The sequence below is a fragment of the Xiphophorus maculatus genome, chromosome 6, assembly GCF_002775205.1.
Source record: "Xiphophorus maculatus strain JP 163 A chromosome 6, X_maculatus-5.0-male, whole genome shotgun sequence".
NCBI lineage: Eukaryota > Metazoa > Chordata > Actinopteri > Cyprinodontiformes > Poeciliidae > Xiphophorus > Xiphophorus maculatus.
This window is the reverse complement of record NC_036448.1, coordinates 13,001,375-13,028,985: the sequence shown is the minus strand read 5'-3', so window position 1 is coordinate 13,028,985 and position 27,611 is coordinate 13,001,375. Positions and strand designations below refer to the sequence as shown.

At 38.1% G+C, this 27,611-nt stretch overlaps 3 protein-coding genes across 6 annotated transcripts in view; all 3 read left to right on the top strand.

Moving 5' to 3' along the window:
* The window catches only part of LOC102231296 (voltage-gated potassium channel subunit beta-1-like), a 36,973-nt gene extending 25,783 nt beyond the window's left edge, over positions 1–11,190 (top strand). For all 3 annotated transcript variants that reach the window (XM_023335813.1, XM_023335814.1, XM_005795959.2), the window contains exons 8-15: positions 841–884; positions 3,181–3,267; positions 7,280–7,365; positions 7,792–7,912; positions 7,993–8,087; positions 9,520–9,640; positions 9,742–9,830; positions 9,931–11,190. In XM_023335813.1, coding sequence (XP_023191581.1) covers positions 841–884; positions 3,181–3,267; positions 7,280–7,365; positions 7,792–7,912; positions 7,993–8,087; positions 9,520–9,640; positions 9,742–9,830; positions 9,931–10,020 — 733 coding nt within the window. In that variant the 3' untranslated portion in view covers positions 10,021–11,190. The remainder of the gene's footprint in view (positions 1–840; positions 885–3,180; positions 3,268–7,279; positions 7,366–7,791; positions 7,913–7,992; positions 8,088–9,519; positions 9,641–9,741; positions 9,831–9,930) is intronic.
* A 653-nt stretch (positions 11,191–11,843) lies between these two features.
* pask (PAS domain containing serine/threonine kinase) lies at positions 11,844–22,733 on the top strand. Of its 2 annotated transcripts, none has more exons than XM_023334889.1 (20): positions 11,844–12,432; positions 12,555–12,769; positions 12,863–13,033; positions 13,436–13,570; positions 13,992–14,126; positions 14,275–14,497; positions 15,403–15,539; positions 15,615–15,744; positions 15,870–16,041; positions 17,396–17,628; positions 17,759–17,876; positions 17,987–18,528; positions 18,625–18,767; positions 19,169–19,336; positions 19,442–19,567; positions 19,677–19,811; positions 19,899–20,098; positions 21,677–21,810; positions 21,893–22,042; positions 22,123–22,733. In XM_023334889.1, exons 1-20 carry the CDS (start codon positions 12,240–12,242, stop codon positions 22,278–22,280), a joined length of 3,618 nt encoding a protein of 1,205 aa, XP_023190657.1. In that variant the 5' UTR covers positions 11,844–12,239; the 3' UTR covers positions 22,281–22,733. The 2 variants fall into 2 exon arrangements, with proteins under 2 accessions (XP_023190657.1, XP_023190656.1); XM_023334888.1 differs by having other exon boundaries at positions 15,358–15,539.
* An 899-nt stretch (positions 22,734–23,632) lies between these two features.
* On the top strand, positions 23,633–27,561 carry LOC102234590 (transcription termination factor 4, mitochondrial-like). Its single transcript, XM_005796063.2, has 4 exons — positions 23,633–23,684; positions 23,871–24,291; positions 24,974–25,158; positions 27,068–27,561. The coding sequence occupies exons 1-4, from the start codon at positions 23,658–23,660 to the stop codon at positions 27,455–27,457; spliced, it is 1,023 nt and encodes a 340-aa protein (XP_005796120.1). The 5' UTR covers positions 23,633–23,657; the 3' UTR covers positions 27,458–27,561.
* The last annotated feature ends 50 nt before the right edge of the window (positions 27,562–27,611 follow it).

Sequence of the window (27,611 nt, the reverse complement as noted above, 5' to 3'; positions counted from 1 at the left end):
ACTGAGAATTAGGTGTTTAAGTCTTGGGAGGTTGAATGCTGAACAAAAGACCTGGGCTGATGAGCTAACATGTTGTAGATGTGAGGGGAGAGCGCAGAAGGCAGGCTGAGGAAAGAGAGGAGAAGAGGAAGTGACACAAGGGGTTGAGGTGCCAGTGTGCCTACACTGAGGACTAGGAAAAGAATCTAACAAAATAATTAGACATGAGAAACATAATAAAACTAGAGCAACTAAGGACTAGTCAAAGAAACAAACATAACTGCAACCACTAAGAAGGAACTGAAGTAAAAACTAAAAACAAGGTAGAACTAACACAAATAATAAAACCCAAAACAAATTCAAACAACCCAAGATCCTGACAGCATCCTCCCTGGCTTAAGTGGATTTTATTTTTATTATTTTGTTTTCAGATATGTCTTCAGCAAGTAAAAGATTTAGCAGATGGTGGTAAAACAATTGTTTAACAGACATCAACAGAAATAACGTTAAAAATAGATAGATGCCGTAGAATTAAAAGATATCAGTATATCTACATTGCTTACAGCAAAATTTAAAAGCGACTTGCTTTCTCTCAACAATGGCAGCTCCTCCAGGATGGCTTTGAGCCTCCTAGTGGTTCCTTTAATTATTGCTCTCTTTCCAGTTTAGGTTGTTGGCCATGTCTGGGTAGGTTTCCTCTTTTAGGTGATCGGTAGTGCTTCAGATGTTGAAGATTTTAGTGGCTGGAAGGGGACATATAATGAAGAATCTTGTCTGGCATGATTAATTGTCTGCTTATGCTTTTCTAGCTGAGGTGTTCATGTCTGTTTCTCAGCTTGTAATTTTTTCATCTTGTTTCAGAGCTGAGACAGAGAGAGGCCTCAACCGAAAACACATCATTGAAGGTAATCTGCCAAAATCCTCCTCTCTGTTTTGTCCTTTACGTTGCACCATCCCTCCCACTCCTAGGTCACTCTTGCAGAACCTCCTTCTTTAATCTTGCTTTTTCCTCCCTCCTTGTTCCCGTCTGTGTCTCTTCTCATGTCTTCAGTGTTGACGCAGCAGAATTTGGAAGCAGAATTGGCCAGCGGTGCATCAGACTTTGTCGGATGTTTTGTCTCGCATTACTCTAACAGGTTTCTTTCTTATACATTCACGTTCGGAGTGCTGGAGCCAACTGCAGTGCCCGCTCTTCTATTCTCCTCTGACAGGCTCTTTTTCCAAATTGTTACTTTACTTGAGTTTATGGCGCAAAACTTCCTCAGCCCCCACTTCTGAAACAACTGGCCTCTCCAAAGCGCAATGCACCTCTTACAGTGACTCAGCCCTCTCCCACATTATTAGCATTCACTGCAGCCGCTGCAGCGATTCCCACCAAACAAAAGGCGAATGCACCCAGGAAAGGCGGAATGAGAGGGGACAAGGTTTCAGAAGCAGAAGGTTGAGGAGAGCAAGAGATTCAAGGGAAGCAAAGTGAAGGTATCATCATCAATTAGTTAAGCCCAGTTTTATTGTACGGTAAATGACAGATTTGTGAGAGTAACTGGTGTGACACGTGTCATCACAGACTAATGTACCGGCTGAGTGCAGCATCTGTTGATACTCTCTTCTGCAGAAAAAAAAAAGCCCTTCAAGGTCACTTGTTCAGGTGCTGTAGTTCACTAATCCAAAACAATAGGTTCTCCTGGTTTGACCTTGAGGTGAACAAACCTCTAACAGGCTGAAAATGTGTTGAACATTTTCATAAATTCCCTGACAGCTTGAGCAGCGACTGAACAACTTTTATTGAGCTTCCATTTTAAATGCATCATTTGCTGCAGTTGCCGGCAGAGTTGCTTTGTTGTTCACCGTGTTTTCTCTGCTTCCAAAAATAGATTCCCTTCACGGCCCTTTAAACTCCAGCTAATCCAGCTGACAGCACCGCGCGATGACGGTGCAAACCCAGATTAAAATCCATGTTAAAAAAGTGGTTCTCAGATTGTGTGGGAGCAGATGACAGGGAAAGGTATAAGGAGTTCTATCAGCACTGGGAAGTGGTGTATCTCTCAGCTGGGATTAGTGGGTGATGAAGAAGCCTAAGGCACTAATCTGCCACACACACACTCTCTTACTTTTCCATGTCTCTATTACGCTGCCGTCCTCCTTTGTTGCAGTCTCCTGTGTACGCTTTTCATTTCTCATCTGGTTTTAAGTTGAGCAGGCGCTGAGAGTGACCTTTCTTGTGTTTCCATGTCTTCTTTGAGCTTGATATGTTTGGGTCACCCCCCCTCCCCACACACACACACATCTAACATTGTTTATGTAAGAGGAGTGAGGATTTTACAGGTACAAGTTTTTTTTTTCATTTCTTCTTGTCAGAATGCGAGCTCAGTTTCAGAGGGATTATCTTTAAGACTTGTGGTGTGTTTAAAGAATGCTTACTTTCAATCAAAGATTGCTTTTGAATGCTTAAATAGGATTTTAAATTTTTTTTTTTTATGCATCAACCTGTTCTGGGTCTTTTACTGCTAGTTTAGAAAATTCACCATAATAAAGCAAAAATGTTACTGTCTTAACTTTCAATCACATATTTAACATATTTGGAAAACAATTAGCCACTAACTATTAACTTCTTAGATGATATCTTGAAATTCTGCTTTAATACTTTCACAAAATGATGTTTTCTCAGGATATCATTCATTTTGTAACATGTACCAATCCCTCTGTGAAATATATATTTTGTTTTCCTTGTTTCTCTCGCTTTGTCATCAACAATCCGGCCCCGTTTTGTTGCGTTTGGCAAGCAGAACAAACTTTTTAGGTATCCAAGAATTAAATTTGCTTGCAAATGAACTGGGATCAAAAGATATGGCAGAGCTGAAATATTTTAAATTAGCTGGCATTTTCTGACATCAAGTTTCCCGGGATAATGAGGACTCGATGTTAATGTTTTTTCACCAAGCTAGTGCTTTTTGAAATGTCTCTTTGTTGTTGTTACTTTAATGAGGACATTATCATGGATTGAGCTTGCATAAAGCTGCAGAAAGCTCACAATTTTGGTACAATTGTACAAGAAACGCTTGGAAAATTGGATTGGGTCCTGTTTCGATTGACGAACATGAATATGCAAAAAGCGAGCTGTTGCTGAATGCTTTGTACTTCACTTTGCTCTGTCCAACCCATAAATCATTCTAACATGTTTAATCATTTTTCTCACCTCAGGTTTAAAGGGTTCCCTCCAGAGGATGCAGCTCGAATATGTGGATGTGGTCTTTGCCAACCGGACGGACAGCAACACTCCTATGGAGGGTAAGTGATTTTTGATCAGACCTCTGGAGGCTGTTGGAGGGTTGGGAGCATAGCATGAGGCATTCTGTTATATGAGAAGGTGAGAAATACTATTGAGGCCACTGCCTTTGCTGAACTGATGGCTTATATCTGTTTAGTCAAGTAGAAGTGAATTCCTCTGACCCGCGCTGACATAAGTTAATATGATAATCTTGCCTCATTTCTTGTCCTCTTGTCCTCTATTTTCGTCTCTCAGTCTCCCTCTATTTCTCTTGCGTCTCTGTGGGACTGCTATCTTCCACAGGGTCCCTGAGCTACTCCCGCTCCCAGCCCTCCCTGCTCGTCAGAAGCAGGATTATCTGCCTCCTTCGGGAGCGGCTGGTATATTTTTGGGTTGGTCTCTCTTTCTACCAGCCCCGCTGTGCACTTGTACTTGATTTCTACTTTTCAAAGCTCCAGTGATGTCTTTCCTTTGCATCCACCATATGTTATTATTAATTTCTTATAGTCGTTTCCAGAGTTTTCCTCAATTACTTCTCTTCTGAAGATACTTGAGATTCTTTTTTGTCTCTTCACACAAAACCTTCTCCAGAGGTGGTATCTGCCTAAAGGCATGGTGTCTTTTTGATCTCCTAAAAATATGTTGCTCCTCATTTCCTTCCCCTTTGTCGCCTCCCTTGACAACCAGCTGACTGTGGGAGGCCAGTCTGTCATACTCATTGTTCCAGAGGCCTGGCTGTCATTATTAGCTGTGATAACTGGCAGGTAAACCCCACAGTCTCCCCCGTCAAATCAGATTTGGCCCTTCAAATAGTTTCACTCCTTTGATGTAATAAAATTTCATTGTCAATCTGACTGATTTATTGATCAATGATCATATTTTAGTGAACATAACTTGAGCTCCCTAACTCCTGACTACTGTTTCAAAAAGTTCTTAATAGTAATAAAAAGCATTTACTTTATTTCAACCAAAGTGTTTATGCTTTTACTTTTGATTTTATTAGCTTTTTTTAATATTTATTTTTAAATCAAGTAATAAAAAAAAACAAGCAGCAATGGTTAAAAATAAGGTATTGTGAAATATTCATGTTGTTTCTTATGTTCAGATGTATGCCTTTTGGGAATTAGGACACTTTTAAGTTTGTTATGGTCTTTACAAGAAATAAGATTTGTCACAGTTTCTGATTACTGTTGTATAATTACAGTAATAAAGAAATAGAACATCTAAAATAAAGTCCTGCAAACATTCACATAAATTATTGAATAGAAAATCATTTTGACTTGATTTTGGCTTGTAGCCACTGTAAGATTAATGCCATGCATCAGTTCTGTAATGTGCCCCAAATACTTTCCACTGATTGTTGTTTCCTCTTGGGACCTCTGCAGCATGGTGAACTTGTTATTCACATCTTGTTTTACACGCAGGAATCAATATAAACTAACTTAACAACATCAATTATTGAAGGAGGCATGGTAGCATTTTAAAGGGACATCCAGTGGTAACTAACAGGTGCTTATGCATGCATGCATGTGTTTGTTTGTTTTGCTTTGTTTTTTTTACCCTAACTACATACGACCTTGTGTGAGACAACTTGTGTCCCCTTGGGGACGAAAAGTGATGTCATGGCAGCAGAGTCTGTCTTTATTATCATCACTGCGTCCCTTATCCCATGGCCTTATTCTTCTTTGACTCTTACCAGTCCTCTGATATTCCTGACTGTTTTTTTCTTTCTTTACTTAACACCATTTCTCACAAGACTCTTGTTTATTTTCTTCTACTTTTTGTTGCGCCTGTCAGTTGGAAAGTTGGCACTGCAAAGATGGTTTCCCCCAATGTGAAATTTCATCTGACATGTCAAAAATTGTGTCATTTATAAGAATTGTCAAACAGCACACACACTGAGATTTCTGCCTACTGGAGCAGAACGCATGTCAATTATTGTACTATCAGGCTACACCAAGGCCTGATAACCAAACAGCTCAAGGCTCTGAATTGTATTGCAAACCAGTCATCCTGCATCTGATTTTAAATAAAGAACATCACAAAAGCTGCTGAAAGGCATACAAGTTTCATTAATGAAATCATTTTATGACGATCCCAGCATCTTGACACCCTTCTCAGTAGAATAGCTTCAACACCTGCCTTCATTGTCATCAAATCCTTCCCTCCCAGAGCCGTAAACCTTGAATGCGGTTTTCCAAGGCGTTGAAAATCTCCCCTGATGCGATATATTGATGAGCAGCACGCTCTCTGTGTGCATGCAGGAAGAATATAAATAAAGCTTCAAAAAGCAGAAACGTCTCCAGAACAAATCTGACAGAAACACACTGACATCCACGGAGACACCTGTCCAGACATGTACAGTTATTAGTGTGTGTTGAGGGTTTTCTCACACTTATTGCTTCACGGTTCAGAAGGGGCACTGTCATACCTGCTGGCTGGAGCTCACCAAATGTTCCAGACTTTGTGGCTCACTGCTGCTGGGAAAGAGCTCAAGGACATGCAGAAACGGGCTAACAGCCAAGCAACTTTCTATTACCAATGCATACCAATAAAGGAGATTTGGATGAGCAAGCAGAAGGAGTTTATTGCCTTAAAGAAGAGTTTTTTTTTCTGTCATGTTGCAAGCGTTTCTTTATTAATCCAAATAACCTTTATTTTTTCATTTTTTTACTCAGCTTAGGAAAACTCTGGCAAGATGTGCTGGAAATCTCAACTAAACTTTAAATTTTAAAAACAAACATGTTAACATTGTATGTCTTTGCTCTCTGAAGTCGGATTTTCGTGTTCCAAAAACTAAGAGCACCTAATTTTTAAGAGTAAAAACCATCACTGGTATGATGGATTTCCTTCTCGATAAATTTAACACATGGTATTGTCAGCTAACACATTAGCTGACAATACCATTACCCACATAATTTAAAGACCATATTTGTGATGTTATTCACAGCTCTACAAGAGCAAAGTTAAAAGTGGCCACATTAAGCTGTGACTTTACTCCCCTGGCTCTGATATACCTGCAAACCGTCAGTCCATTGCAGACCACACAGTAACACATTACCAACAGAATTGAGGTGCAGTTTAGTTCCAGTTTTCGGTTGATATTGGTATGTGAGGAGCAAGACAAGGATAATAAGTAACAGGTCCCCTTTCAGATAGAATCTTTATAAACCACATATGCCAGTTTCTTGCTTCACGTTCTTTTCTTTCTGTCCTCGCATCCCTCAACATCCTGTCTTCCATCCCTCCACTTTGGAGCAGATCCTCTACCCTCCCACCTGCTTCGCCCACGCACATAGACTTGCTCTCTGTCTCTCACTGAGGCACAATTTGGTTTAAAGAAAGTTCCGGTAATTAAAGAAAATCATTAGTTGTCTTTTATCACTCTTCTGTGGATTTAAATCTCTTCCTAATTCTCACCCTATCAACTTCACACTCTTGCAGCAGCATTTTCATTGTGCAAATGGAATAGAGGTTTCATTAACTGACATGCAAATGCAATATTAGGCAAACTGAATTTAGTAATAAATAATTTGTGTATAGTGAGACATTCATATGATCTACCACCAGAGGATTTCCTGATTTAAGAGCTATTTTGGAAGTTCTTTACAAATGGATTCGTGAATAAAGCTCTTTTCCTTAGCATGTAAATAACCAAACAGAGCATTTTTGCTGCTTTTCGTGTCATAATCACAGACACACACACACACCTGAAGGCTACAGCTGACTTCTCTCCCAGTTTCACCTCGCTTATATATTTGCACAGCACAAGACGCGTTTTGTCAAGGCAGCTTTTTCACTACCAGCCCCACAGCATTTGCACACATGTGTGCAAATGATCTAATGTGACCCCAGCAAGTCACATGTGTGTACAAACAAGTTTTAATTAAAGTAAACCCTGGAGCTGCCAGCTTCAGCAAAAAAAACAAACTGTGTCTTATTAAAGGTCTTCCAACTTTCAGTGGTTGCACCAACTAATATTCAAATGTCAACAATGCACTTATTTAGTGTTCCATATTTGTGTTTTTATAGAAATTGTGAGAGCTATGACTCATGTGATCAACCAAGGGATGTCCATGTACTGGGGAACATCTCGCTGGTCTGCCATGGAGATCATGGTAAGTTATTGCAAAAGATATTACACGACATGGGAGGTTAGATGAATTAATCGATATTAATTCATTTTTATCAGTCCATGTTGTTACTATTATATCGTCATCTGGGAAAATACCTCTGCCTCATTCTCTTATTCAGAACTGAAGAAATATGTTAAATAATGTAATTTGTTCAGCATAGTTTTCTATTGAATGTGATTTCCAACTCATAAAAAAACATTAAAAAATTTATATATGTTTCACATTGCTTAAAATTTGACTTTGTTTTAAAAATGTAGTAAGTAATAATGAAGCTAATAAAATCAGAAGGCTAACATGCTAAAAGATGATACTATATGCAGCTCTGGGAATAGATAAAAGTCGTGAAACATAAAGGTCAGTGTTGCATGTTTTCTTTACCTCTTCGATTTCTATTTCACCTTTAATTAGGAAGCCTATTCTGTGGCCAGACAGTTTAATCTTATTCCACCGGTGTGCGAGCAGGCTGAGTATCATTTCTTCCAGCGGGAGAAGGTGGAAACTCAGCTTCCTGAGCTCTACCATAAAATAGGTAAGTGTAGCAAGTTTCCATTTATTTTCAGCGAGTCTTGTCCTGGATAGTCAACATCATATGTTTATGTTCTTCTATAGGTGTGGGTGTGGTCTCTTGGTCTCCTCTGGCATGTGGGATTATCACTGGAAAGTATGATAATGGCATCCCAGAATCCTCAAGAGCTGCAATGAAGGTAGAAATGTTATTTTCATGTGTCAGTCCTCAAAAAATTATACTGCATTGCAGTATAAAGTACATAAAGTACAAAAGTGTTAATAATTTTTAGCCACTTCACAATTGTCCTTGTTGCACAAACTTTGAAACATTTCAGTGGGATTCTATGTGAACACATATTTTTAAATAACTGGGAAGTAAAACAATATGTGCTCATAAAATGTATTGGAAATAAAATTCTAAAGCTAATACACCATTCTCCAATCTATCATCCAAAAATGGAGAGCACTACACAAATGCAATGCTATACAGTTATGGTTGTCCGCCTACATTGACAGGGCAAGGAAAGCTTTAATCAGAGAAGTAATGAAGAGGTCAATAGCTCTCAATGAGCTGGAGAGTTTCACATTTTGAAAGGAAAAATATTTTTCTAACATAACTATGGTGTCAAAAGGTTGTTGTTCTTTCATATAAATCTAGTGTTAGATCGACAAAAAGAAATTAGTCCTTGAAAGAAATTAGGCAATGTAGGGGAGTCAGCAGACATGCAAAAGAAACTGCTTGTGTCAGACAAGACCTAAATTGAACCTGCTAAATGGTGCTGAATGATGGCTCAATTAGCTATTACATTAGCAGGCCTTGTTGTACCTATTAATACAACAAAATGACATGCATTCTCTTCCAGAAGGTCTGATACCTCATTGTGTATGCTGTTTGACAATTCTTACAAATGACACAATTTGATGGTATGTTAGATGAAATTCCACCTTGGGGGAAACCATCTATGCAGCCCCAGCTTTGTAACTGACAGCTGCAAAAATAAAAAGAAGGAATGAAACAGGAGTCACAGTCTTGCGGGACAGGGAAATTAATCACTGTTGACGGGGAGATTAATGGAGCTAAATACTAGCAATCCTAGAAGAAAAGCTGTTAGCCTTGAAAGATCTGAGACTGGGATCATTTATTTTACAGCAAATAAACAACACTGCCGGACCTACAATTTATTGGTTTAAATCAAGGAAGATTAATGGGTTAGTATGGCCCAGTTAAAGCCTGTAGAAGTCTGAGGAATGACTTGTTCACCAGTGCTCTCTGTTCAATTTGATTGAGCTTGAATTATTCTGCAAAGAACTGGCAAAAATATAGGCATCCAAATGGGCAACATTTTTAGTCAATTAGAGTTGTTATTTTAACAAACAGTGGCTCTAAAAAGAAAGGCTAAATATGAATGCATGCCTCATGTTTTAAAACCACAAATTATAGTTTTCCTCCAATTCACAATAATGCACTACTTTGTGTAGAGGCCCGTGAAATTCTAATAATACTCATTATGGTTTGGTTTGTGGTTGTAAAGTAACAAAAGAGGTTCAGTCACTTTTGCAACAATATGTAGTTTAAGTTGTTTTTTATGTTTAAGGTTTAATGCTGTGTATGCATCTTTATTTTTCTAGCCATATCAGTGGTTGAGGGAGAAGATAACGAGTGAGGATGGAAGAAAACAGCAATCCAAACTAAAAGAACTGACTCATATTGGAGAAAAACTAGGATGCACCTTGCCACAGTTAGCCATAGGTAAATATCAAAGTTATTTTTGTTGTGTCCACTGTTAAATATATTTTCATTAGAATTACCATGACCCTGTTAGACCAATATTCTGCTATCCTGATCTTAAGCCTGGTGCTTGAGGAATGAGGGAGTCAGCTCAGTGCTCCTGGGGGCCTCCAATCCCACCCAGCTAACAGAAAACCTGGGAGCCATTCAGGTACACATTCAAGCCCTTTCCAACATTTGCTTCTTTGTGCTGGTGCCCAGCATTGTCAGTGTTTGATGATGCACTGTTGTTTTTCTTCTGCACATTTTAGGTAATTCCAAAGATTACAGCAGGTATTGCTTCAGAAATGGACCATATTCTGGGCAACCGTCCACACAGTAAAAGGGACTACCACCACTAGGATGGACACTTTCTACTAAAGCGCTCATAAGGCTTTTCAAAGCTCACTTTTCACAGCCATGGCACCATAAGTGTGTGCCCACGACTGCGTGTATCTGTGGAGGACTGTGTGATTATACTTGGCTCTTTCAACTCATAACTGTGAAGTGGGCTACATGACGACAAAGCGTGCATGCAAAACCAGCCAGTTATCAGACTGAACACGATTTCTAGGATCCATCAAGACAATTCCCTGCATTGAAAAGAAAAAACCTCACCAACAGTGAACTTTGCAGAAGGTGCTGACCCATATAGTGCTGGAAAAAAAATAGAATTAATTGTTTAAATATTCTGTTAAAATGGCTGTCAGTGCATGTGGAGAAAACTTCTGAGGAACTAATTACCTCTAAGCATCCAATTAAGCATAGCAGAGCACTATGATAATAGATTATTTGCATCAAAATGGACCTAATGCTAGAGAAATCTATTTTACTGTATAATGTATGTATTGTAAAAAGAATTACAAATGGTGATTATAATGAGCCATATTTCAGCAGAATGGATGAACATTCCCCAATGCAGCTGGAGCTTGCTTGTCCATGTGATTCCTGCAGAACTGGAAGAGCTAAATGTCAGCTAAACATTGTCTTTACTATTGCCATAAAAAAAAGTTTAATTAGTTTAAATGAAATATATATGTCTCAAAACATATGTAATGACTGTTACATAAGTATGTATTTCTTTAATGAGCAGTTATGTTGTTCTGTTCTCTTTTTCACTTATGCAACAGCACCGCAGAGTGTATTTTCCTACTGTGCCCTTTCAACCTATTTTAGTTTGTACGCTGGCAGTTTCTGTCAGTGGGAATTGTTTCTGATTCATTTCATTTCAGTTGGTACTGTGGATAGAAAAGTGTCTCATTGAAGTCGGGGTGATGATCCTCCTGCAGGGGAGCTTGTGGATAACAAATAAAGCCATGTGGCTAATGGAGAAACATAGTGGTGAAAAAATTAAAAAGAACACCATATGGACCCTTGCAGTAATTGCACCTGGAACAAACAGAGTTTTTTCCCAGTTTCTCCCAGATGGTTGTTTTATGTAATGGGATCATCTTTGCTATGTTCTGTTTGTCCAGATATGTATTATGGTGTTGTTCATCAAATTTGTACATGAAAATTAAAGAAACGCTTAGAATCGTATGCCTCCTATTTTGACTCAGAAAATTAAAAATGTCAAACTAACGGTAAAATGCAGAAACAAAAGACTCTTTAAGCATCTTCATATTACGAACGTTGTCATATACAAATAGTGTAATTTATTATTGTATGTGTTTGAGTTATAAATAGTGGTAATACTTTATGGGGGAGATGGCATTCTCCCCAGGGCTGTAGAAGGAATGAACCTATATTGCAGAAAATAAGTTTGAAGTTGGAGGAAACTAAATGTTTGACCCAACTCATAGAGTATAAAAGGCAATTTTACCAAAACTTGAGATGTTGAAAAATGTGTAACTCATTCTGGAAATCGAAACAATATTGGTTTTCCTAACAATAAGAAATATTTGCAGCAGTTGTAGCAATGGTACAAGTAATAATTATTGCATAATTTAATCCAGACTGCTGGTAGATATTGTGGAATTCCTTGCTGCTTTTATTTTATTTTATTTTGCTTTATTTTATTTTTGCTTGGCTTTGTCAGAACGATTCCGTGAAGGCGGGCTTTCCGGTTAAAGTATCCAATAGAATTTCTGCAATAGCCACAACGAGCTCCGATTGGCTAGAAGAAAGGTATCCGTCTTTTCCCTGAAACCCGCGGTTTCCAAAAATAACACTCGGGGGAGTACAGACTTGTAGCAGGCCTACTATTGTCAGTAACAATAACTAGGCCTGTTTTTTTTTTTTAAACTAAGAGTAGCCGTCTGGGAGGTCGTGACGCTTTACCAGTACTCCGCTAACCTGGTCTAAGAATGCGGCTTTTCAGGTGAAGCGAGTAACCAAAGCAAAAGCCGAGCTCAGTGGGTCTGTATGTAGTAGCATTAGCATAGGAGTTAGCAGCCAGAAATCTCAGCGCAGACTCCGTTACCTTGTCAACTAACACCAACTGAAACTGCCTCCTAACAACGAGGAAACACAAGCCGCCATACTCGAGTTGCTGTGGGTGTAAAGGCCACTTCACCAGCTGCTCGGGTGTCCATTAAAACCTCCTCAGTTTGTTGACTTGAACCTCAGATGATGAAAAGCAATGTCGACTGATATTAGATCATACATAAGCTTGGGAGACAAAGGACATACCATTTGTGTGTTACCCGACATCTCCTGCGACCAGCTGAAGGATGATTTAGACCTGAATAAGTCCTTCCCAGGTACTCAGACACCGAGCAACAGCAAAGGTTTTGTTGCTTTGCGACGTCGCGATTATCCTGATTTCATTACAGGTAAGATTTATTTGTACATCTGTCAGCTTGACAAGTCTGGATGTTTGAAATCCACTTAAGCCAAAAGCGGAAGCACAGCTAATTAGCGCTCTTATTGGAAAGTGGATAATTGTGTGTTACAGGTGAGCCTTTGGATGTTTGCACTGCAATGGCAACAAAAAAACATTGTTTACTTCCTGGCCCCCAAGTTTCTGTTGACTCCTTTCCAAATTCTTCCACTGAATCTGAGGAAAGTTTCATCAATCTGGTTATTTCTGGAGACTTTGCTCTGTCAGAACATCCATCTGCCATCAACCCTAACAAAATTGTTCTTGTCGTCTCCCACAAAACAACTGAGGTACTGTACATGCATTCAAACATTTACTGAGTAGCTCTTCATATCTGGAAACTAACTACTTAATTAGGTCCTTTTTACACTTTTTCTTAACAGATTTTATCAGCGAATGACCAGGCGCCCAAACTGTTTGAATGTTCCACTGAGAATCTGGTTGGAAAGAAGTTGTCTTCTGTCTTGAAGAAAACGTCTCAAGTTTTGGAAGAATCACTGGAAGAAGATTATCAGCTTCCAGATGGAACTGTTGCTGTTGTGTCTGGAAGAGTGGTATGAAGTCCATGAAACTGAAATTGTTTTCTGAGTTTTATAGCTCATCATGTAGTTAACTGGGCTGCATAATATGACAAAAACACAATGTTAGAATAATGTTTTGTCTTTACAATGTCCCCATGAGATTTAGCATCTCCATCACTTAAACTTGAATCACACACATAAATCAACTGGCAAAATCTATTATTGGCAAGCTGAGTTTGAATGCAAGCTCCTTGAGAAACTGCCAATATTGCATCCAGGTAGTCCTTTGTCGTGGTAATATGGAACACATGAATATTGTGTGACAATTGTGATTCAATGTATTGTACCAATATAGTGCCCCACTAACTACAATTGTCTACTCTCCTGGTGAAATATGTGTGTACCTTTTTAAACGTTTGTGATTTTATTTTCAAGGTGGATGCTGTGACATTATCTGGAGAGGTACCAGTATCAGTGTGTACCCACAGGCAATCAGAAAATGAAGACCACTGGCTTATTATGATGGAATGTGTGGAGAGGATATCCTCCTTTGTGTCCTTTTCCCAAGATGTGAGTACACCAATATTTATCCTGGAAAAATTACCTTCATATGATGCATACTTCTACTGCACAGACAGATACGGAACTTTATTTTTGTATTTTTGTCTGTCATGAAATCAGACTAAGCCTGCCAGTTTTTAATTCAGTCAGATGTTGTGAATCAACATATCAGAATCTCACAAAGTCATGACATCATCATCTGGGCTTTCCCAGATTGTTTGAATGTGTATCCAAACCTCTGAATTTAAAGAAAGTAAATATTATAATTCTGGCATTTAATACATATAAATCATATTTGGTAAACATACCTGACCTCAGCATAAAAAATATCTTTGATTTAATGTCAGACAGTGCAGAAAAAGGGATTATGTGTCATTTCATGGTCTATATAAATATCTGATGTCTGCTGCATATTTGATGTAATTTTAAGGGCTCTATCCTAAGCTGTGACTTGGCGTTTGCTTGTCTCCATGAATATCATAACCCCGAGGAGCTGAAAGGAGTGTCTGTAAAGGAGTTAATCCCATCTTTACAAATCCCCGTCTACAGTCATGCGTTGCCGAAAGTAAGCGTACGATGCAATTTACCTCATGACATCTCCCTTTTTTGAAATTTTTTGAAAAATTCCAGAACTTAGTTGGTGTCCATCAGATTTTTTTAGCTCTAGCATCTCATTATTCTGATTATGACTGCATTTTCTTCCTTCCTTTCAGATGCTGAGGGTTCAGAAGGTGTGTGGGAGAAGCACAGGAGGTGCATCTGTCCCGCTCTATGTGAAACTTCAGGGGGCAGCGCTGTGTGGGAAACCCCAGTACCACCACAACGATGGCGGCACCTTGTCAAGACACGGCTCCCATCTCATTTCTCCTGTGAACAACATGAGACTTTCAGATCATAGGGACTTCGAAGAAGCTCTAACTAAAGAGGAATCTTCAGGTTGGTTATTTGTAATGTGTTTATAAATATTGCAGCATTAATCACCAGATTTTTTTCATCATGATAGAAATGAAATGGAAAAATTAAAGAAATGGATGTTAAATCACACATCAAGTCAAAAAGTTTTAATGAGCTGAAACAATTCAGTACACTCCCAGAGAAAAAAAATAGTAGTTGCAAGATGCATTTATTTTATTTTTTCATTGTAATGATAGTTGCAAATCCTCAGTGAGTGTTTAGGACCTTTGCCACTCTGTACATTTGTAGCTTTGGTTGTTTTTGGTTGATGGACCCTGCCGTGTGTAATCTTATGTGCTCGCTTTGACAACCAGCAATCTAATGTCCTATAATCTATTAGTCTGCTGAAGGGAAATGTGTTTTTATGACTACAATAGATAATTCCTACCAGCACAAGTATGCTCAGAGGTAATTTGGTTTGATTAGATGTGTTCTGTTATATTCCATAAGAGTCAAATGGCCCAAATAGGTAGGTGAATCAAAATAAATGGAAATTGGCTGTCATAAAAAGTTTCCACAAAAATTACAATTAAACTAAGTTATAAATGACAGTTTGATTATTTATATCCATTACTTATGAACACTAAAGTGTTACAAAATGTCTTAAGTCAGTGATATCCAATTTTTTATTTTCTATGCCATCCAGAAGCACCAGTTTAAAAAGATTGTGAGCTACCAATAGTTTTATATATTTATTCTTATTAAAACCACATAAACTGTCTTGTTTATTTTATTCTTATATGCACATAAATAGGTCTTTATTTTAGTGAGACAAACTATATGTGATTCTTTAAACCACCAACTTGATAAAACCTGATTTTAGTCTTTTGGATCTTTGACAGAAGACAGATTTGACCACACTGTCTCCTCTCCCACACCAACGCCAGGATACTCTGCAACTGTCTGGGCATTCGCTCCTTTGAGCGGCCTTCTGCTCCTGTGGCCAGATGGCTCAATCTTCAGCATTCACAACCATCTGGCCCTCAGATTGTTTGGGTACAGCAAGGACGAGCTTCTAGGAAAGGTTAGTCAGATTTACCAGTCCAGTCCAGCTCAGCTGCTCAGACCAGTTCTAATTTGTGTCCCTTTTTGTCAACAGAGTGCTGCTTTTCTGATGCCCGGTTTCTATGAATGGATGACTGGCCCAGACAAAAAGGCTGACACTGTTTCTGGCACTCACATAGAACTGGATAAAAGTCCAGCCATGTCCAAAATATCAGAAAATTATGGTGAGCCTTTCTGTTTTTCTGAACATTTCTGGATTGATCTCTGCCTTTTCCGCAAGGATTATTTCTACATGCAGTATATTTTGCACTGGGGATCATTATGTGATTCAGGTGTTTTTTCATCTCAGATCCTTCGTCCTTGGTGGCTGGAGACATGGGAATGGTGCAGCAGGCTATCCTGAAAAGAAGTTCAACAGGAAGAGGCAGGATCTTTACTGGAACCAGCTCCAGGCTGGAGAATCAAGGCAGTGCCATGTCGACATTCTCTCTTCCTGCAGTTACCTCCACACATTTGGTCATGTAAGTTATCATATACTATATACCTGTTTCCTCGTGAATGTTGTTTTTTGTTGGGGGTTTTTTCTCAATTGCATAACTTATTGGTTGTGGGTATTTTACAGGGTCACATGCATATTTATTATAATTGTGTAATACTGACAAGTTGTTTTAAAGAAGTTAGATTCACTACTTTTAATATTTTTGTCAGGCTTCTCCTAAACACTGGAAGGGTGAACGATGCAGAAGCAAGCATGCATTTAACAGCACTTAAATGCATGAATATTTAATGTGCTTTGCAGGGAATCTGGACACATAGCCCCTCTATTGTCGAACCTGATATCTACCATCTCTGGCCAGAAATCACATTTAAACACTGTTTACATCTCTCTCCTTAGTACATGTTTTGTCTAAACTGGAGACTGAATTATAGATGTAAGAAAATGTATAACACAATTATGCAGCGTGGTCTAAATACTGTATATACTTGTAATTCACAAAGCCATAGTTTTGTAGTATCTATTGGACAAATAACGTCACTGCTATATTTTCAACGGTAGTCTGTTTTTGAGTCTAAATGAATGTCATGTCTGTCAGTATTACTGTGAAATGATTGCAAGTTGTAAGTTCTTCATGTTACTCTGCAAGTATTACAATCACACTTTGATTTTTATCATTTAAGCTTTATTGAGGTAATCTAATAGTACCTTAAGATTGACCACATTTTTGTTTAAATATGTAAGATCTTTCACAGACATGGCAGCAAAAAATTTACCAACTGCATTTATATAGGTTCCCAAAACAATAGAGGAAGTAAATCTTTTTATAAATCATAACTTTGCAGATTGTTGTAAAATTATACTTTCAAAGGGATTTCTATCTATTTTACACAGACTGTCTACTAACATCAAGTGGTATCAACATGAATGAACAGAGTATATTGACAAACTCAGATTACAGCTACAAAATGTAATTCATTTTGTTTGGATTTTACGTAACATACAATCATAAAGAAGTTCATAAATGTAAAGTGGAAGAAAAGCTATTAATTGCTTTAAACTTTCAGTTTGTTACAAATACAATTCTGAAAAAATTGTGTTTATTTCTATTAAGACTTCCTTTGTTAAACTACAGTATATCCACATAAAGTCTCAATAACAGATCCAAGTTTTGCTTTTGAATTTTTCTCCATACTTCTAAATCTAGACTTAAATGTTTGCCTACATTGCTTAGCAGTTATATCCTGACAAATATGGAAAAGCTCAAAAATGATCAATATTTGTAAGGCACTGTATTCAAATTTTTTTGTTAGATTTGAACTTAAGTATTCTTTTTCTTTCTCAACTTAATAAACGGAGTGAATAAAATGTGTGTCCAGGGCCAATGATACCGCAGAGCTGATTGAGGAAGCAGCCCGGGCGACTCCCGGCAGTAAGCCGCTGGATAGTGCAGATACCACCCAAGCTCTCCTTAAGACATTCGCCTGGGTGGAAACTCCAGATGAAGACACCTGCTGCTTGATTTCCACTGAGTCGTCCAACCAGAACAGAGATAAGCAGCTGCTCAATGTGATTCAACAAAATATTGCACCTGCGATCAAGATTACACCAGGTGCTATTTGAGTTCACCTTTGCTTTCTTTAAATTAGCTTGTATTTTTTAACTTGACCATGTTTTGTCAGCCTTTGTCAAAGTTCAGGAAAACAAATGAAAACTTAATGACATGGTGAAATATTTTCCAGATACACCTATAGAGGATGAGAGAGCAGGCGGCAGCTGTAATGAGGCGAGAAAAGATCAACGCTCATGTGCAGCGGTCCTCCAAGAGTCGAGCTTTGAGATCATTTCATTGGACAGCAGGTCATTAGAATTTGGCAATGATGCATTTACAAAGACCTAAAGATGCGCTCTTTGCATAAGAGAACAGAAGAAAATAAAATACAACTTTGCTTTTGAATTTAATTTCTCAGATCATCATCTGGTTTCTCTGACAAGTTTGCTGGCCGTCTTAGTCATGATGCTGCCCTGGTGAATGAGTCTAATTCAGCTCATCTGTTGGACTCAGCCAGCTGCTTTGTGAACATCAACTGCAACGGAGATGCTGTGACCTGCGCTCTAGCAGAGCTGGATCTGAGCGATGACTTGGAGGTTCTCAGCATCCGAGACTACGTCGGTGATTACCTTCGCTCTGTGGCACCCTGTGATACAGCCGAGCTTCTACGGACGCCCTCTCCAGGTGTGGCAGAATCGGACCAGAAAGTGGAGACCGCTGGTGCTGCGGTGAAGGCCGAGCTTGGTTTGAGCGAAGAGCAGGATCAGTGGGGAGCGCTCTCTTTGATTCATAAAGGAAAGAGCCAAGAGTGTGCAGTACAAACAAATAGTTTGACCGACATGCCTGCCACATCAACACCAAAAAAACAGACAATGAATGGACAAGTCGTGACCTCAAATACACAGATACTAGAGGGGCAATTTGTAGGAAGTGGATACCATAGAGACGGCACAAGAGTAGGTTGGTAATGAAGTTTCACTCCATGTCAGTTTTCCTTATTATAATTGTTAACATGACAGCAGGACTAACGTTTACTGTCCCTCTCCTTTCCACTAGATGTGCAGTGTGACGTTTGCAGGACTAACCTCTCTGATGGAAGCTTCATGTTCTGCGTGTGGATAAAAAGATCAAACCAGCAGGGGGCACTGTTGCAAACTGAGGCTTCACTTCACAACCATTCAGGAGCTAGCCCAGGAAACGTGAGAGTTTTATTTTAGTTACTAAGATACTTAATTGTCTAATGTATATCTACATCAAATGGAAATTTTACCTTGCCAGAAAAAAAACAAAGTAAATCTAAAATGCATAAAACACAAAATAAACATAGAATGTATGTCCACGCACATACAGAGCAATTCAAACATCAAAGCAAGACCTAGAAATGAATAATTTTCGATAAAAGTGCTGAAACTGAACAATTAATTCAGTATTTCCTTGTTTAAAAAATATACATTCAACAGATTTCCTATAGAAACTTTTCATACTTGTGGAACTTTAAGTCTTCTGTCAGAAAACAGTGAGTAACGAGGAAAAGAGGAGTCATTGTAGATCTTGGTAGCTTTCTTATACATGGTTTATTTTATTGTGTTCTGTCCATCAGAGGTCTGGCGAGGCCAGCCAAGGAGAACCGCTGCGCTCCACTCTGGATCTGGAGCATTCTCGAGCTTGTGACGGGCAGTTTGAAGAAGAATACCAGCCAATCAAATCTGTGGGGAAGGGAGCATTTGGGTTTGTCTGGAAGGCAATAAGACGCTGCGATGGACAAGAAGTATGAAACTTTTGTTTTACGTAGAACTGTGGTAAATACGACTTAATCCTACGTAATCGTAAATCTATATGTAGATTTTTTTTTTCCAATATGAAAAATTTACAGGTAATTGTGAAGTTTATTAGCAAAGCAAGAATAATGAGCGACTGCTGGGTAGATGACCCCATGTTGGGAAGAGTGAGCCAGGAGATTGCCATATTAACTAGAGTTCAACACCATAACATTGTCAAGGTAACATTTATGTCAGAACACCTTTATACATTCCTTTATACATAAGGAAAAACCTCGCTGATCCCTCTTATGAGTGTATGTGTTTGTACTTGTGTGTGTCTGCCTACAGGTAGCAGAGGTGTTTGAGAATGGAAGCTATTTCCAGATGGTGATGGAGAAACATGGAGATGGTTTGGATCTTTTTGAATTCATAGACATGCAACCAAGACTGGATGAGCCGCTAGCCAGCTACATCTTTAGACAGGTATAAGAATGACCAGCGATGGTGATGGTTGAAAGTGAAATGAAGTGTTTTATTGATCCAAACTACTTTCTTCTTTTTTCCCCTCAGATTGTGGCAGCTGTTTTCTACTTGAGGGCAAAGAACATCATTCACAGAGACATAAAAGATGAAAACATCATAATTGATAAGTGCTTTCACATCCGATTGATAGATTTTGGCTCTGCGGCCATTCTGTCTCCTGGGAAGCTATTCTATAATTTTTGTGGAACGTTGGAGTACTGCTCCCCAGAGGTGCTTCAGGGAAATGCGTGAGTGTTTCACCCTTGTGAATAATAAATCATGTGTGCTTCTTAAATATGTTCGAGTTTTTCCAAAAGTTTAAAATATTTGAATACCTTTGCAAGGAGAAGTAGTATGAAATGAAAATTTGTAAAACTTATTCACATTTAACACATTGCAGCCACAAACATAGGTTTATTCAATGCAATGTAGCAGAAATATGAAGACAAAAGATAAGGATGTGGTGGGTGGGTGTGTGTATATATACACACACACTCTCTTTAAATATATATATATACAATATACATACATATACAGTATATACACTTTTTTATTATTATTATTTATTTTTTGAAAAGCAATTTACAACTCTTGCTACATGTTTTGTGTTAGATTTATGTCTGGATTGCGACTGGACCATTTTAACACAGTCTGGTTATTTTTGCTATTTAATCAAAAATAAATAATAGTAGATTTAACAGTAGATTTTTTTCTATTGTTAAATAAGACAATCAATGAATATAAAAAATAATTATATTACCTAATGTATCTGCTGTACAGACGGAGCTTATTTGGTCATTTTTAGATGGCATTTTTTTTTTTATAGTAGTGACAAATTTATAGACGATAGGAAGGATTGATTCAAAAAGATATTTGTCACTATTATGATTGTTGCAATAAATGCCACAACATTTCATCACATTTTCAGTCCATATTGCCCAACCCTAATTTAAACTCCAGATATTGTTTTTCTTCCACCTCACAATTATTTGCTGCATTTTACTGGTCTCTCACATAAATCTCAGTGAAATGCATTACACTCTGTGACAAAAAGTGAAAAATGCAAACTTTTGAAAGGTAAGAGTATTTTTTGAAGGCACCATAAGTATTTTTATTGTAGTTCTGCTATCAGCCTCTGTTGCATATAGTTTCTACAATATTTGTAAGTGGCAGCCCAAGAGCAAAGCAGTGATAAACAAAATAAGATCCAGAAAAGCTATTTTAATGGTATTCCACTTGGTACAAAGAACCCTTTGGAATTGCAACAGGTTTTATTTTACTCCTCACTTAACCCTCAGCACCACTGAAAAGTTTAGCTGTGTAGCACTTTGTGTAATATAAGAGCTAACATACTGTTTTATCAGGAAAATAATAATTAAATCACATTAGGACCTGTCAAGTACCACAAAAATTATATAATGTACAGCACAGTGTGTATTAAATGGTATACAAAGGTGCTTCCTGCTTAAGAAATGTTTGTTTAAATATTAAATACAACTTCTGGCTAAACTACAACTCTTAAAAACTATTTCTTTGCATAATTAAAATTGATCAGATAAGTTCATGAATTAATTACTGAACTACATTAGAGGTATTTGGTTAAAGGGTGTGTTCTCCTGATCATCTCTCTTTAAACAGTTTCTAGAGAAACATTTTGCATTTTCCACGCAAAATGTAGGTCAGCATGCGGTTAAATAAAACCCTTCATGACCCATTAAACTTTATAATGTTTATGAAAACCATGCAATGTTTAGAAAACGCCCCTTGTTCAGCTAAAAGCCCTGAAGCTAAACACTGTTAATCTGATGATTGTGCTCCTCTCCCAGGTATGAGGGACCAGAGCTGGAGATGTGGTCTCTGGGGGTTTTGCTCTACACTCTGCTGTTCAGTGAGAACCCGTTCTGTAATGTGGGTGAAATCCTCGATGCCAAACTTCAGCCTCCATTCCCCCTGTCTTCAGGTATAATGATGTTCTGTGCCACAGTTTATTAGCTCTGTCTTTTTACGATTCAGTTATGCAAATTTTCTGTTTGCTGCCCCAGAGCTGCACGGTGTTTTGCAAGGCCTGCTGCACTCTAATCCTGCAAAGAGGATGACTTTAGACCAGCTCCTGTTGCAGTCGTGGATCAGCCTGCACATTTCCCTTGCCGAATACAGCTGGACTGAGGTGGTTCCTGCATCTCAGAGCTTCTGTAAGCATTCTTCGGCATCAAGCGTAGACTTACAATGATCTGCCGTCCTTTAATGTACAGTCATTCTCTTCTTCTACCAGGTTCGCCACAGAATCAGGAGCCAAGTCCCACTGCATACACTGGACAGAGCTTGTTCCCAGATTATGGCGATGAGACTCTGTCGGAGGAAGATGAGGATGAGAATCAGTCAATGGCAGCCCTGGAAACTGAGCTCCAAAAATACCTTTTTGAAGATTGAAGACTAAATTTGAAGCAGCAGAAATCTTACCAGTCTGTCTGACATTTTGTAACATGAAGATCTTAGTTACAAAACAAGAAAAGATAAGCTTTTGGAAGTGAAATCTGGTTTGTACAGTAGACCAAATGAAAAAATTTTTTAGAGGTTTTTTTAGTAAACAAATTTTTTTAATCATTGGCTCATCGCAATTTTCCTCCAGTGATATTTTATGATCCATTATGGGGAAGAAGATATAAACAAAAAAAGTCAAACCTCATTTGACTTATCATTTGATTTCATAGTCCAAAATTGATTTAGATATATATTTTTTTGCTGTAGCATTGTGTGGATAGATTTGCAGTTCTCTATTTTTTCATTAATTTATTTTTTGAATTGCAACGTTTTAATCAGAATTTTAATCTTGATGTTTAGATATTTTAATTGCATGTAAAACATATAAACACTTTTTATATTTATTGCTGAGCATCAATAAATGTTTTTTCATAAAACACATTTCTTCTCATTTTTGAGAAATTGCCTAAGGTGTGCCTTAGACTCCTTATAATTCTTAAGAAATCCATCATGTTTATTTCAATAACTAACAGAATTTTGTAAAAATACCAAACAATATTAAATGTAATTGAAGTCGTAAAGAGAATCAGAACTGACTAAGAAGGGTAGGACACGGAACAATCATAAACAGCTGTTTCATAATCAGAAACTGAGTTTTACCTGGGTGTAGTGATGAAATATAATTTGCAAACCTGTAAATTCTACGCTATATTACCATAGGTTTTTTCTCACCCATGCAAAACGCTGCATTTACTGTAGTTATTTAATTTACTACCATGGTCATGGATATCAAACACCTAGGCATGCAGACTACTTCTACAAAGAAATTACCGTATGTCACTTTCAATAGTCATCAATTGTCTATACCCCTTTATCCTTACAGGGTTGCAAGAGTCTGGTACCTTTCTCCAGCAGTCAGTGGACAATAGACAGGGTGCACCATGGACAGGTTGACAGTCCTTCATAGATTTATACCTCCCGTTGCCTGCAAAAGACACAAAACATTCTCAATTCATCCTATTATGCCCATCATCCATTTGTCCCCTGAAAAACCCTCCATCACAACAAGCACTGCAAGATTGATGATTATTTTTTCCCCAAATCCAGTAAAAACTGAACTTTGAACTTAAAACACACACCAAACACAACACCTTTTTAAGAGGATTTGGTCTTCATTATCCACGGATTCCCTATTAATTCTGTATTGTAATTTTAGATGAACCCCGGTTCTTGAGCGCAAGTTGTGCACTAAGGAATCGAATAACTCACCGGAACGTTGCCTTGGCACTAGATTTTCAGTCGGACGACTGAGAACAACGTACCACCATGGGGACCCGTGTTGTTGTACTGCAGGTGAGTTGAAATGCCTTTTGACATTATGTACTTTATTATAATTTAATCTGAATATAGTTGGATTTTGGAGTGTGTGATTTATTGATCCAATTAGCTCAGAAGTATTGTTAAAAAGTCCTTAAAGTTCGACATGCTGCAGCTAATGAAACTGGTACAACCTTCGGACGTTTTATTTTTCCTCCACAGGTTCTTCGACAAAAACTAAACTATGTTCCCAATTTCACTTCCATCCCAGTCCAGTTTAAGACGTGTAAAGCATCTAATCTCCCTTCGAGCCTCAGCTGCAGACTACTTTGCTCCGTTTCAAATCAGACCCCTTCTCTATTACAACACAACAAGAGAAACTCTGCTGAGCTGTCTCTGAGGTCTTTGCTCGACATGGGATTCACAGAGTACCAGGCAGAACAATTGTATGACAGTGTGTCCAGGATGAAAGGAGGGAATGCTGCCAAACACGTCTTATCAACGCTGTCAGTGCTGTTTGTCCTGGGGCTTAACCCCACCACTGTGCATAAACTGCTGGACAAATGTCCAGAGCTCTACACGGTTAAAGACGTGCAGCTTCAGCAGCGGATAACCCAGCTACGGCATCTGGGTTTGGTTGAAGGTGAGATTATTTTTCAAAGCAAAGTACTTTTGCAACGCACTGTACAGTACTTTGCAAAAGTATTCATGAACTTTCCACGTTTTGTCACGTTGATTTGATAAGCCAACACATCATGGTGCATGATTGTGAAGGGCTCAAGGATATTTGGATTATTATTTTTTAAATAAAAGTCAGAAAAATCTAGTATTCATGCGATCTGCTCTTGATGAAAGAAAGCCATGGTTCTATCCGCAGTTTGCTTCATACCCTGTATGAATCACAACAAACCCGTTGAAGAATGTTCTCAGGTCAGATGAGGCTAAATTTAAGCACTTTATTCTACATGCAAAATTATATTTGTGGTGGAGGACTAAGACTAGATTTTAATGCTAACACCATGCCCAACACATGATGGTGGATGGGTTTATTCAGCAGTGCTATGAATGCTGGTAAAAAACGTTTTAGAAAATGGATACAGCTAAATATAGGTAAAAATTCAAATGTGTAACTGTAAAATAAAAAAAATAAATACATACTACTTGCACTATGTTGTGATGGTATAGCACATCAAATTTTAAAAAAATAATAATTGAAGTTTGTGATTAGAATATGGTACAAATGTGAAGAAATTCAAGAGATTTATATATATTTACAAGGTTTGGTACTTATATCAAACCGAAATGTCTCTTCATCTCTCCTGTAGGGAGTCTTCAGAGAACCGTGTCCCACTACCCAAAGATCCTAACCGTGCCGATGAAGTCTGTCAAATCTGTGGTGCAGTTCCTCAGAGAGAAGTGTCTGTTTACCACCCAGCAAGTGGCAGAAATCCTCAGAGATAGTCCTGCAGTGGTGTTGGAGGACCTGGACCAGCTAGAGTACAAGTTTCAGGTCAGTACGTAAAGAAGTGAAACAAATGGGGTTAATATTGTAAAGATCTCTAAGAAGAACTTACTTAAGCAGCCCACTTCATTTTAAGACCACACCCACCTACTACCAACCCTAACCCCAATTCCTTTTACAGATTGTCCAAGTTTGATTATTAGTGTATTTATCAGCCCGCTTTCATACACAATAGACAAAATTGTTGGTAACTCGTTAATGGTCTCTATTATTGAACACAAAGGCCATGGTCGCTGAAAAAAATTGAAACTAACAAAAATAATACATGAAAATGTTCATTTTAGGTGTGGTAAACACCATGTCACCAAACGGCACAGATGCTACTTGTCATCCTTTAAATAGGCAGACTGACCGATTAGAGGACATAGCTTAGTTTAACATGTAATAAGAAATAATTTTCAATTTCTTATTACAAGTACAATCATTTTTGTCTAGGCCTGTTTTATTTGTTTATTTTTTCCATTATTCTGTTAAACTACAATTCAAAAATAACATCTGATTTTCGTTGGTTAATACCATACCATAGTACCATGTCTGTGCATAACAATAAAGAGGTTCTCTTTATTGTACATAATAAAGAGATGGTACTGTGTGTTTTCCAGACACATGGTGCCATTTTGTAGCATAATCAAGTAAATATGTTACCTTTAGTTGTTAAAAAATATTGTATATATCAACCATAACCATAAGAATTTGATATCACAATTTGAGCCCTTGAAATTGGCCTCTGTGTCTTTAAGAAGCTCCTGCTCTTTCTGTTATGCCATTTAAAATAGGAGTCCTGAACTGAGACGTGGCTTGTGTGATAAGATCAGCAGATGCACAGTTTCACCAGGTGTTTGCTAATTGCTACAGCTGCTTGTCTGGAGGAGCTTAGTGGGAACCGCAGGGAGTGGAGGCAACAGGAGGAGCTTTGTGGAAATAGGCAGCGCTTTGTGAAGGCAAACATTTAGGCACGAGTGAATGGATGCCACAAGAGATTAAAGGTTTTCGTAAACATGCAAGAAAGAATCAAAGCAACACTCAAGCTCAAAAGACGATCTTACAACCTGTCCCCCCCCTGTTAACTTTCAGTAAAATGCTTTTGTTAGTTTCAGATAATTTCAGTGGTCATTGAGGGTTTTTTGGCCAATAACAGAGGGGTACCAAACATTTTGACCAGGTCTGTATGTTGCACTTTGTCTTAACCCACATCTTTGATGTCACTGTTTGTGTGACACTGACATACAGCAGTGTAGCTCCCCCTGGTGGCTGAAATGTTGTTTTTGGATTGCTGTGAAGTGACTTCTCTACATGGCAATATTGCATGGTTAATAACAGCCTTTTACTATATAATGAAATAAGCAAGCTACTAATAAGAGTTGTACCACACTCATCGAATTACTTTATATTACTACTATATGCAATACAGACCAAAAGTTTGGACACACCTTCTAATTCAATGGGTTTTCTTTATTTTCATGACTTTTTATAAGGCAAGAAATCCCACTTATTAACCTGACAGGGCACACCTATGAAGTGAAAACCATTTCAGGTGACTACCTCTTGAAGCTCATCAAGAAAATGCAGAGTGTGTGCAAAGCAGTAATCACAGCAAAAGGTTGCTACTTTGAAGAAACTAGAATATAAGGGGTATTTTCAGTTGTTTTACACTTTTTTGTTTAGTGCATATTTCCACATGTGTTATTATAGTTTTGATGCCTTCAGTGTGAATCTACAATGTCAATAGTCATGAAAATAAAGGAAACTTGTTGAATTAAAAGGTGTGTCCAAACTTTTGGTCTGCACTGTATATATATATATATTCTGTTTATATATTTTATGCATTCTCTGATTATTATTGTTTTATTTGTTTCTTGTTCTTCCTAACTGCATACATCAAATACTCTCTCCACAGTACGTTTACTTCAGAATGGGTGTCAAACAGGCCGAGATGGTGAAGTGCAGGCTGTTTCGTTTCAGTCTAGACAACGTGCGCTGTCGGCACACTTTCCTGGAGCGGCGAGGCTTGTATCAAACCCCAGACAAGAAAGGACAGACTACTATAATTAACCCCAAACTGGACGGAATCCTTAATGTGGACGAGGCGACGTTCATCGCAGATGTTGCCCAGGCATCACCTGAGGAGTATGATGTGTTTCAGAAACTCTTGGCAAGAGAGTGGAAGGAGGAAGAGTTCGAGCATGGCAGCATTGAATCTTATAGTGAGGAGGATGAGGAGGAGGATGATGAAGAGGAGGAGGAAACCAGAGGAAAAAGTGGATACAATAAGAAGAAGAAAAAATAATGAATAAAAGGCAAGCGTGAGAAGAAAGCATATCACAAAGAATAAATGGCAGTAATCACTAAATTTATGCATCTAATTTAATAAATGAAATCCTTTTATTTTTATTGCTTCTTCTGTCTCTTCATACCTGTTCACTAGCATCAAAGAGTATTAT